Source organism: Rattus norvegicus, chromosome 3 (assembly GCF_036323735.1).
Source record: "Rattus norvegicus strain BN/NHsdMcwi chromosome 3, GRCr8, whole genome shotgun sequence".
In the NCBI taxonomy this organism is placed as follows: Eukaryota; Metazoa; Chordata; class Mammalia; order Rodentia; family Muridae; genus Rattus; species Rattus norvegicus.
Genome location: NC_086021.1, coordinates 117,314,690 through 117,327,448, shown reverse-complemented (window position 1 = coordinate 117,327,448; position 12,759 = coordinate 117,314,690). Strand labels below are relative to the sequence as shown.

The following is a 12,759-nucleotide window of genomic DNA, read 5'->3' as shown; positions in this document are numbered from 1 at the left end:
TCAGGGACAACTATACCAGGCTCCTGTCAGCTTGTACTTCTTGGCGTCATCAATAGTGTCTGGGTTTGATGTCTGCAGATGGGATGGATCCCTATGTGGAGCAGTCCCTAGATGGCCTCTCCTTCGGTCGCTGCTCCCTAGGTAAGGATTTTTATCATATTTTTTAAATGTTTTGAGATTAGCATAATAGTATCATTTCTCTCTTTTCTTTCCTCCCTGTAAACAAGCCCGTATACCCCTTCTTCCTCTTTTTCAAATTCATGGCCTCGTATTGCATTGACAGCCTTTTTATTTTAAGCTGGAGCTGAATTAACCTAATTTATTCCAATAATAGTTACTACAACACAGGAGCTAGAGAAAAAGCTGCTTATGCCTGTTTCATTTGTGTCATGAATTATTAAAGTATAATTAGTTGATTATTTCTGGCAACTTATAACTTCTGTTCCTGTGGTTTTCAAGGCTGACACCATATAGTATTGCAGCCCACATCTGCCTCTTCCTGTGTGTGAAAGCCAAACCTCCTGTTATTTTCCTGGACACTGGTTGTCCCCCAATAGAAGTTGTAGACTTTAAGAAGAAAGTCCAAAAAAAATAAAAAAAAAGAAGAAGAAGAAAGTCCATGGTGGAGGTGATGCAGGGACACAGTTGATATTTTACTATGATATCAGCTGACAGTGCATTCCTCCGGGATGTGGGTGACATTGCCATTCTGGAGGTCACCTGGGAGCTGAGTAGCATGACCTCTCTCTTTGACTAAGGCTTTTGTTTACTTTTGTTTCCCAACACTGAGTCCTTGAAACAAGAAGCAACAAGTTGCAAGCTGGGCTGTGCTGTATCTTCTTGGGAAGGGTGGTGTTGGTGGAAGGAAGCCAGAAGACTCCTGATCACCTTCTAGATTTCAGTTGCCTCCCAAACACGCTATTTTAACATAATGGCTACACTGTAAGAGACTGGGTCTTGGGAACTGCCCAACAAATCCTCCATGTATTAGGCCCTCCCGCAAGAAAAAAGCTTGCCAGCCAAACTCTGGATACTTGGCATATGGCCTGCCTTGGTCTTTCCCTTTTGTTGCCCTAAGGGCTGTGTGTTGTGAGTCAAATCACTGGGCAACCGAGTGTCTTCAGCAAAGACTGAGGCTGTCTGGCAGCTACTGTTTATTCCAAACAAAACCGGAGAAAAGAAAGAATTATCTAGCAAAGGGAAGCGAATTCCAACCTTCTGAGAAGATCCCTGCAACTAATCAAAAGCTCTCTAAAGACATTTCTGTTGGAATACTCAATGGCTGAGTAGATGCCACTGAGCGTGTGCTCAGGTGAGAGCCAACAGCCCCTCCCTGCAGAGTGCAAAGGCTTCTTCGTAAGGTGAGTTTTGCAATAGAAGAGCTGTCAGTGTGAGCAGGTGGAAGTGAAGTAAAAGCTCTTGTCTGCTTGTTCCTGTTGCAGCAGCTGGCTCTGGCACAGGAGACAAGACAGGTGAGAAATGCTCTTCCTCCTCTCTGCTGATTCAGAAATAGGGCAAAGCTTTGCTTGAGCTGTGGGATTTTATGGTTTCCAGAAACGTATTAGAGTTCTTTTCCTTGGTGACTGTTTCCTCTGGGGACCACGAGAGCCTTTGCTTTAGTGTTGCTGTTATTGTTGTTAAATGTCCAAACAAAGAAATGGCTATACCTTCACATCAAGCTATAACCTTCCTCGTTTGTCAACCTCAACTGTGTATAGGGGCAGGACCAAAGCAGGGCTGCAAGGAGTATAGTGACTTTCGAGGTAAAGCACAAACTGGAAACTAGAGGCAGATCAGTCCTGAGATGTGCCTGAAGCAAGAAGGTTTCTGCTTCAAGGGATATCCAGGACCAAAGAAAGCTGAGGTTTCCTCTATTTGGAGTGTTTGTGTGATTTGGTGCCCAGATAATACATGGTAACAGGGATGACTGAACTTAGCTCTCTTATTCGAATGACCCCTGGATTGAGCTCTGTGTACAGGGGAAAGAAGGAACATCAAACTCCAGACACATATCATTCACAGCCCTGGGCAGCAGTAGGATGAACCATCGGGCATCTGGAATAGGCTTGATTTCTGGAATGTAGTGGATCTGATTGCTTCTTGGCAGTTAGTCTTTTCCAATTATGTTTGGCTTAGTCTGGTCGTCAAATTACTTTGCAATCCCCAAAGTGATCCAGGATGTCTGTAAAGGGGACAGAGACAGCTCTGTCTACAAAGCTGATTGACCATGATGGAAGGAAAGTTCTAATGAGAGTTTTGTTGAAATGTCCTTTGAATAGTCCACCACGCAGCCGAAAGGAAGGTGATGCATATTGTTCCTTGGCCCTTTGTTCAACTGAAAGAGCTGAAATTAGCATGCGTCTCTAAAATGTTGGTCAAGTCAGGCCAGCCTGCAGAGCTTCACTGTGCTCCCTTGATACAGTTCGAAAGCTATTTATGCAATTTGAATATTCGAATAAAAATTTAAGTTTTTTCATAATCAGTGTATGATGTGGTCAAAGATTTTAGGGTTTTGTTTTGTTTTGTTTTGTACACATTACATCAGTAAACAAGAGGCTTCCTAATTCAGTTCTTACTGAAATATGGTAACTCCACTGTTACCAAAGTTAACATGTCCTTTTTACAAAGTATGGAGGAATTTTTTGAATGAAATCCAGCAGGTAGAATAGTGAACTTCTTCAAGAACACCAAGCGGTTTTTTTAATGGTTCCATGGAATTCATTATTTATGTGGGATACCTCAGGGATGATCATATGCCTCCACCACTTCTTCAAGCACGATAAAACTAAAAATGAATTTTAACAATGTTGAAGCCCTTAACTTACAGTCTATAGGTAACAGCTATCATGAGCTAGAGAGAGTATATATTCCAATGTTATTAATTAGGAACCACGAGCACAGCCCAGTCAATGGCAATTTTTCCAATTACAAAATATATGATTTAAAGTTTGAATCACAAGTAGGTAATATTTTTTTAAGACTCAGTAATATAAAGTTTAAGAAACTCGCTTCTACAACAATGCCAAGCAACCAGAGCTTCCAGGGACTAAGCCACTACCTAAAGACTATACATGGACTGACCCTGGACTCTGACCCCATAGGTAGCAATGAATATCCTAGTAAGAGCACCAGTGGAAGGGGAAGCCCTGGGTCCTGCTAAGACTGAACCCACAGTGAACTAGTCTATGGGGGGAGGGCGGCAATGGGGGGAGGGTTGGGAGGGGAACACCCATAAGGAAGGGGAGGGGGGAGGGGGATGTTTGCCCGGAAACCGGGAAAGGGAATAACACTCGAAATGTATATAAGAAATACTCAAGTTAATAAAAAAAAAAAAAGAAAAGAAAAAAAAAAAAGAAACTCGCTTCTTCGTACTCTTTTATCCGAAAATAAAATGTCAAACAGTGAGATTAATTAAGCACAGACCTTGAGAACGGTGTAAAAGTATCATGTTAATGAACTGCAATTATTCTCTGGAAGATGATAGCATAAATTTTCCACAATGCAATACTAGCATGAGGATGAGCAGATGGAAATGAAGAGACATTGACATGTGATGCACCCATGATGCTCTTCACTGATGCTGCTAAACTGTTCTGTGGGTTCACTGGTCCCCATTACTACCCCGCGGTTCTAATTTTGGGTATGGTTGCTATGAAGGTCCTGCATCATCTTGCCACTCCTCTCTGAAGACTATTATTTATGTTAGTTATCTCAGAGTAAACGTTTTTCACCTAGTGTGTGTATATCTGGCTTATGACCACATGTCTGAGGCAATCTCTCCCACTAACAAAGTGAGTGTGGATAAATCAAAGAGATGACCTTCCAGCCTCCATTTTCCTGCCTGGTTCTATAGCTAACAAGGACATGAGAGCAGAACACTGCAGATGGCCCCTCCCTGGCTCCAAGGGTTCTAGTTCTGCCTTTATTTTATTTTCAATACCAGTACACAAAGTAGGTTTCACAACTGTTTTCTTTTCTTATTGGTGATAAATTTCAACATATAAAATTAAGAAACAGAAAAATGACAGAACACACACAGAAGCCTGAAGTAGGATCGCTTCTAAAGCAATCTAGTTGTGCCAAACAGAATTCCCAGGTAATGTCTGAAGAGGGAAACCAGCAGATAATTAAGAAGAGAACACACAAGGTAACACTGTGGAGTAAAAAGAAAACTCCATCAGATAAGAGGCTGCCAAGACCCAAGGGCCGTTTTACAGGCCAGGCAGAACTGCTCTTTCCCACCACACCCAAAATAATATTTCATAAGCTAATAACTCCTTTAAAAAAGCAAAATAATAATAAACATAAAATAAATATTTTCATTTTCCAAGTGGAGTGTGTTTTCCTTTTCTTCAGGAAAGCATAAAAATGTGTCACTAAGTACATTCCCATGATGCCTTATTAAGTTCGATTGTAAGGTGGATGAGTTAGAAACAGAGTTCAACAAATCCAAAGTGCGTCAGAAGAGTATAACTTTTCAGGACGTTTTCTTTTACATGTTTATGATCCTTAACGGCATTTTTCTTCCTATTTTTTTTTCTATTTACCCCAGTAAAAACTTGGAGTTAGTGAAACAAAGTTAAAATAGAGAATAATAAAATAGAGTGCTAATTTCCCCTTGTTTCTGTTTAAATTGTTATTTACATTCACTGGGAAGCTAAGAAAGAGACTATGAAGAGTAGAAATGCCCCAACAAGTTCCTACATAGACATTCAAATTATGTTATTTTAGTAAAACCTACATCTTAGTGGCTCTTCCAGTGCTACCCCAAGTAGCTACCATTCTTCACTAATGTACTAATGTCTGGGGCTCTTCTCCCTCCAGGTTATGTATTATTTAACCAGGTGGGTTCCGGGGGGAAATCTCTTCAGTCCAAATGCTCTATATAGAGGAAAAGGGAAAAGAATTTAGAAAGAGATAAACGAAAATCTCAAAATAGGCTGGAATGAGATTACTGTGCATTGGGCCAGATGTCTACAGGTATAATAACTTCTCCAGCAGGTTTTCTGTTTTCATAGAAGTTGACAGCAAGGCACAAAGCCATTTTTAAGTACAGAAACCGTGTTCATCATGATGGAAAATCCTGTCCTACGGAAGTATCCATTACGTAACAATGCTTCAAGTGCCAAATGGAATACCTAACATTTCAACCAGAAAAGTTTTAACAGAAGCTTGAGGCATGGTTTGACACATAAGAGGGCTTACTGATCTGTTTCAGGACAAAAGTTATATCCCAGGACATCAGACAACTCACAAAATACCTGGAGCTCCAGCTCCAGGGGATCTAAGGCCCCCTTCTGGCCTCCATGGTATCTATGCATACACATACATAAAAGTAAATCATTTTAAATAAGTATTTTGATAAACATATAATAGAAATGAACTGAGATTATAATACGTGCCAGCACACATGAAACCTAGATCGAAAAACAAAACAAGAAAATTGTCTTATTCTTAAGGCAGTTTCCACTGTCATGCGAGGGTGGTCAACATTTTGCTATTGTAACATGACATTTCAATCTGCTGGCTATTTGTTTGCCAACTTAACACAAGCTAGCATCACAAGCTAAATAGAACTTCAGTGGAGAAAAATGCCTGTGGGCAAGTCAGTGGAGCATTTTCTTGATTACTCATTGATGTGGGAGGGCCCAGGCTACCTAGGCAGGAAGTCCTGAGTTATATTTTTAAAAAGTAATCTGAGAAAGTCATGGAGAAGAAACCACTAATCAGTGTGCTCCCATTGCTCCTGCTTCAGTTCCGGCCTCTGGATTCCTGCCTTAAGTCCTTGCCCTGACTTCCCTTCATGATGGACTATATGATAAAATAAACCCTTTGCCCTTCTTCTTGCTTTTGGTCATTTTTTCACAGAAATAGAAAGCAAACTATGGAGACACTATCTACAAATGTACTCGGCTGAGGGCCAGTCATAGCCTCATGCCTACGTATGAATGTATGACTATATGACTATATAACTGTATGTATGTATGTATGTATGTATGACTATATGACTGTATGTATGTATGTATGTATGTATGTATGTATGTATGTATAAATGTATGTTGGGCATGCCTATGTTTTCTACAGCTGACTGCAGAAATGCAGCAGATTGATTAGAAGGAATGAGTTCTTGTTGTATATGCCATTCAGAGCTCTTAGTGACAAAGGATTCACTAAACAAACTATTTGCAGAGCTGTAGTAGCAATTCTGTGTCTTAGGCACTGCTTTCTTCTGCTACTGTGACCTTGCTGTCAACATAACTAAAACTTAGTCTTTTTGGTTTGATTTGATTTTTCTGAGTTCTGTTGACTTATACTTCATAGAATTCTATTTTAAAGCGGTAAATGGAATATTTTAATGTGCCTATGAATTTTCAAGGACTTGTCACAATCAAATTAAGAATTGTCTAATACTTTCCATACTTATCTCTGTGCGTGTCTGTGTGTGTGCATACCCATGGTGTATGTTTGTGTGTGTGTGCATACCCTTGTGTGTGTGTGTGTGTGTGTGTGTGTGTGTGAGTGTGTGTGTACTGGGAACATTCCAAATGCATTTTCTTATGAAATTTCCAGCATCTGATAGTTTTGCATGTACTTGCCTTTCTCCATTTAACTAATAAGTGTTCAATAAATTTAGAGTCCAACAATAAGTGAGATTAAACAATTTGTGTCTGTATGGATGACTTACCTCATTTAGCACAGTGTCCATTCTATTTCATACACATTATCACAAATGTCAACATGTCCTTCCTTTACATGGGTAGATAATATTCCTGGGTGTGCAACTCACCTTTTCCTTAAGCGTTCATCCATCCATCTGTGAACATTTCAACTGAGTCAATATTTTGCCTATTGTGATTGATTCTCCAGAGAAGGTGGAAGTGTAAAAATCTCTTCAGCACAATGATTTCATTTCCTTTAGATATATACCAGCAGTAGAATAGCTGAATCATAAGCAGTTCAATTCTTAACTTTTTGAAAACCAGACTCTACACTATCTGGCTTAGTAGGTATTCCAATGTATAACCCTCATCTTTGCCAATGCTTAAAGCCATTCTGTAATATTGATTGTAACAAGGACAAGGAGATTTCCCTCATAGTGGTCTGGGTTTGTATTCTCTGAAAATAATTGCCCATTGTTTTCCCAGACATGATGGCTAATTTTGCATCTTCTTTTGGTAAATGTATATGAAGAGCCTCTTTCATTTTAGGAGACCTTTTTACTTCTCTTTGATGCATTGTTTGCTTTCTTTATACTTTTTGTTTGGAGACCCTTGTCTGAGTTGTGGTTTGCAAATATAACCTGCCTTTCCATTCTAGGAGAAGAATCCAAATTTAATCTTCCAAATATGGATAGCCAGTACTCCCAGCAATATTGAAGAGGCCATTTTTATTGAGTATCTTGGAAATTTTGCAAAAAAAATATTGATATTGGATACATGTGTTTATGTCTGGTCTCCCTACATTTTCAATTTTTCAAATCAACACTATGTTACTTTTGTCATTATCGCTTTACAATATATTTTGAGACCATATAGTATAATGACTCTAATTTTGTCTCTCTTTCCTGGTTGGTGGCTTTGGCTATTTAGAAACTGTTGCTGTTGCTATACAGATGTTAGGAGTAACTTTTCTATTGCTTTGACTCATGTTATTGGCACTATTACATAAATTTCACTGAATCTGTAGATTATTTCAGTATCATGGGCATTTTAACAGTATTGATTTTCCTGACTCATGATTTCATATTATTTCTTATATTTGTCCTCAAATGATTTCACAGTTGTCTTATAGTTTCAGTGTTTAGGCTTCATCTCTTAGGTTAAATTAATCCCAAGTCGTTTCATTGGTGATATTGTAAATAAGATTGTGCTCTACAATATGAATATTTGTATACTGGTATTGTATCCTGAAATCTTCCTATCTGCTTTTTTTTTCCTATCTGCTTTTAACAAATGTTCCTTATGTGGAGATAGGAAAAATATTTCACTGGGCAGACTTACATAACACACAGTAATCTTAGCAATAGAGAAAGCTGAAACTATAACTATGTCCAATATTTATACTGAAATATCAATAGTCTGTTAGTAAGGAAGCAAAATAAGGTAGAATCAAGACATGTAAAGCATTATCAGTCACAGATCTTTCCAGAGCAAATTAAATATTTTTTCTAACATAATTGAAACCATTTGACAGCAAATTTTTGTTTACATTGTAATTCTCTCGGTTTCCCTTGTGGCATGCCATCTTTGTATCCTGTAATGCCACATGTACAAAATAGATACCATTATATATGAATGCTAACTTTTACTCAATACCCAAGGAAGGAACGGTGTGCTACTTTCTGAATCAAAACGTCACATGATACCACAGTGCTGAAGAAAGTGAGAACTAATTTGTAAAGGACAGCCACACTACTGCTCTTGCCAAGAAATGTCCCACAGACCACTTTTATGCACACCGGGAGCTAAGAATACTTGTAATCTTTTGGATGGGATTTTAAAATCAAGAATACAAGTGAGAAATTATATATGCCTTACAAGCCTAACTGTCTAGCAGCCCTTTTGTAGAAACTATTCGGTGATCCCTGACAGACTTCTCTTAATTGTGCTATTTGTCTCTTTAGTCAATGGCTTTGTTTTGTTTTTAATTGTGTGTTTGTATGCATGCCTAGGTGTAGGTTAGTGTAGGTGACTGCAGTTTGCCAAGCACCTTTGCTTGGCTCGGTACGTCCCTGGTGCTGTCTAGGTCTCTGGTACAGTGAAGGGGTTGTGTAAGCAGTCACTGTGCTGTGTCTTCCTCTCTTAACACAAGGTAGCACTGTCCTCTCTGCTCTCTTCTGTTAAGAGAGCTTAAGGTGTTAATGAGCCTATGAAAATGCTTAGGGCATTCCTCTATTTTCATGTAAATTTTATCTTTTTACTAAGGTCTACTCTTTGTATAGATATTGAGAATCCCAGAAAAACTCGGAATGTTAACTCTTTAACTCTGTCTTATTCCTGAAGGTCAGGTATACAATCACTAATGCAATAAAGTTGCCCAGTGTAAGTCCATGACACCTTCCTTCCATGAGATTTCTTCTCCTGTAATTACTGCACTGCTACAAAGTTGATGGATTTTGTAATAAAAAGGAGCCATACATTCCAATCAAGAAGTAGATTCATAAAACTCCCCCCGTAAACATTCCAGCTAAAGGAAGACATTCCAAGCAAGCAAAGGCAGAGGACAAACCCAGTAAGCTTTTAAAGGACTTTGTTTTTTTTATACATTCCAGTGAGAAACTATATTGTGCAAGTAAAAAATAAAACTGGAACAGAAATAGTACCATATTCTAAGTTACATTACCCTTTAAGCAAATTAATTGCATTAATATTTCCTTGGTGGTAATTGCGAATCATGGAAGCAGTTCTTGTTTCAAAAGCCGGGTTCCTCTGTCATTGATTAAAACGGCAGAGCCGCGAACGGGGCTGCAGCTCAACCTGTCTCTCAGGTAAAGCCCTGGGCTCACAGTTTTCAGCACTGAAATATCCAAATGGAGAGGCAAATGTCACATTTTCCATTTGCATAGTGGTTTTCTCACAGTGTTTTTGCAAACATGGTTATATCAATGTGTGTGCCATTGTTTCTTATTTTGTAATCTAAATTTTCTGTTAAAAGAACAAGGAGTTCTCTTGATTTGGACTCGATGCGGCATTTTTATCTTACAGCTAGTCGCCGTGCTTCTGCTTACAACATGTGAAATGCTCTAAGCAGAACAAAGGTCCCAGCGTTGGTCGAAGCGTAGGCTCACACTGCCGAGTGGTAGGCAGAGGCCAGAGTCCACTGACATTATTGTAGAGGTCAGGCTCAGGTACAATCTGCCTGGCTATTACTTTTAACACTGACTTGTCATAGCAGGTAGCTGGTAGAATTTGTCACCAAAGACCAGAAACATGCACTGTGCCATCTTAAAGGCGGAAGCAGTGGATGGGGCTCGCCTGATGCAGATCTTTTGGCACGATGGGGCAGAGTCCCTCTACCCAGCAGTATGGCTCAGAGACAACTGTCAGTGTTCGGACTGCTATCTACATTCTGCAAAAGCTCGGAAACTTCTCCTGGAAGCTCTCGATGTGAACATTAGAATGGATGACTTGACATTTGACCAGAAAAAGGTAGTTACCTCTAAATGGTCTTTCCCTTCTCTGTTGAGTTAAATCAAGCGCTTAGTCTATAGTAAGGTAAGTAACTCTTCTTAAGGTGTTGTATAGAACAAACCCTCTCCATGGACATGTTTGTACAGCATTTGGTAGGGTAAGTATATTCAGAGGAAGAATCTGCTCTTGTTATCACTACTACACATTTACCTTTTCTTTTTCTTTTTAATAGACCTACTTTTTATTTTAAGTGAAATTTAATTTCAATCCTCCTTACTCCCTCTCAAACTGGTGGTCTGTTTTTCTTTAGTACTGTTACATGTACACATAAATAAATACATAAATGTAGCCTGCTGAGATACTCTGGTTTCTCTTCAGAGTGTATAATTTTTCTGCCTTTTAAAACTACTACCATTTTAATAAAATACGAAAACATTGCTTTTTTATGCTTTTGGGGGGAAGCACCCTTGAAACACAATCATGCAATTGATACCATGAAAACGGTGCATCTGGCACTCAATTTACTGCTCTATCAAGCTGTAAAAGTACAGAATTTGTCCATAGAAATGTCAGGGGTCAACAAGTTAATCTGGGTGGAAATGTTTATCCTACTGCCTGGCTTACAGAACTCACTCAGAAATCTTACTGATTAGTACTATTTGTCTAAACCACTGAGTAGGTACATAAGAAATCATATCCTAAAGTCTTCAATCCCAATGTCAACCATTGCACTTGTCTCTCTCTTTCTTATTTCCAAATCCTCAGCAGAAGGACAAGCGCAATAGAAAAGCCTATCTTTCCCCATTCTTCTGCCCTCTGTCAGCTTTGTTCTCTACTTCCAGTTCTCACTCTTAAGAGTCAGACCTTCTCAGACGAAGTTTGAGGATTAAATATTTAGAGTATGTAAAGTAGAGATGCCATGTTAGTAAAATTCTACTTCTAATAGTTCTAATTCAATAGTATTCAAAAGAAAAGTAATTGCAGAACACAGAAATGTATAGCTGTGCAATGTACAAATAGATAATAACTATCTTATATCATCTTATTTCTCTCTTATGTAAGGTTTATATCACTTGGCCCAATGGCCATTACAGCGAATTTGAAGCTAATTGGCTGAAGAAAAGATGCTTTTCTCAGGAGGCCAGAGCAGGACTCCAAGGAGAATTATTTTTACCAGGTAACATTGTGATGGTTTTTGGTCTACACTAAAAACTTATGGTAAGAATTTATTGAAAAGAATACTACTATTTGAATTGATTGTATTTGTGGGACATGGTTTATTGAGATAACATATATATTACAAGATGATCAATGCAATCAATATTTATATCTTTTTCCTTTTCCAAGGATGTGCTCAGGAGCAAATTCAATCCCTCCTATCTTGGTTAAAATGATATTGTCATTTGTAAGAAATGCTTAACCTGTTAACAAGACAGATAATTTGGCCAAAATGAAGACCAGCTGCTGACATTCTAAAGCACTAACTAGCAGGGAAAGGTACAGCAGGCTTGAGCCTGTGTCATCTGAAGTCAAAGCTGAGAGTCCAAGATGTTCCCTCCACGCACTCTGCAAAGGAGTGGCATAAACCAGAGAAAGCTCACTCTCGTCGGTGATATCAGAACAGAGCAAAGCACAAATTCGTATGCCGGTATCCATGAGATTATGTGAGCAATGGAGCCCTAAAACAAGGGCCCCAGAATGGAGCTGGAACATAGGGCAAGTACAAGCCCCTTTCTTGAGCATTTATATGGCTCTCCAGAGATTCTGCAAACAGAAAAATGTTTCAGATAACTAAAAGATAAATTCTGTGGCAAAGGGGGATGATAACATCTCTCAGATCATAGACAAAATAAAGAAACAATTAAAAATAAATTTCTAAGAAATACACAATAATACAGGCAAGTGTGAGTGTGGGGAGGTCTCTAATTTACAATGGTCTACAGATTACAATTGATTGTGTGACCAAAGGCAAACTCTAACACACATGAATTTTGCCTGCTGGTTAGAACCTTGACTCCCACAAGCCAGGCACAGTTCTTGAACCTCCCTTTCCACTGTCAACGCCATCTATCAGACCACTACCCCTTTCAGGAAGTGGCTACTTGGCTAATCCCTGCCACCTCTCTCAGGAGCTCTGAGTCATATACTAAATGAGGCTGTACTTTACTACTTCCAAACCTGAAACTCCCTCATGTGTAATAACTGTCTGGGATTTTAAAACTAGTCTGACAGCAGTTCACTAGACAAGGAGATGGTACTTACTAATCGGGTTATCAGACAGCTTTCTCTTTTCCTACGGTTATCAATCACAAAGTACCAGAGTTTCCCCTTCTCTTTAAACACAGGCCAGTCTTGTCAAGAATTCAATTCCTCTAAGTGTGTGATCTCACCACTGTGACAGCTGATAAGGACTTGTTCTGTTGCCGTGTCTGAACCAAGAATCCATTTTCCTTTATCCCTGCTAGGTGGTTGAAAATAGATGAGTATATATGTTTCTGAAATCTTTTTGGGGGGGTTACAATAACATAATTTCATAGCCATGGTCTGTGTCAAATTGAAGTATTTTGTTTTTTTTTTTTTAATTTTAGAGTTCTTTTGGTATTCAGGGTTTTTTTTTTTTAATTTTAAC

The 12,759-nt window shown here is 38.9% G+C and overlaps 1 protein-coding gene across 8 annotated transcripts in view; it reads left to right on the top strand.

Moving 5' to 3' along the window:
- The first annotated feature begins 1,065 nt into the window (after positions 1-1,065).
- Positions 1,066-12,759, top strand: part of Bbox1 (gamma-butyrobetaine hydroxylase 1) — a 49,158-nt gene continuing 37,464 nt past the window's right edge. The window contains exons 1-4 of one of the 8 annotated variants that reach the window (XM_039105802.2): positions 1,082-1,361; positions 1,443-1,472; positions 9,895-10,148; positions 11,193-11,307. In XM_039105802.2, coding sequence (XP_038961730.1) covers positions 9,930-10,148; positions 11,193-11,307 — 334 coding nt within the window. In that variant the 5' untranslated portion in view covers positions 1,082-1,361; positions 1,443-1,472; positions 9,895-9,929. Of the gene's footprint in view, positions 1,473-9,811; positions 10,149-11,192; positions 11,308-12,759 lie in introns of those variants that run through there. The other 7 variants (XM_063284523.1, XM_039105801.2, XM_063284524.1 and 4 more) reach the window with 7 other exon arrangements.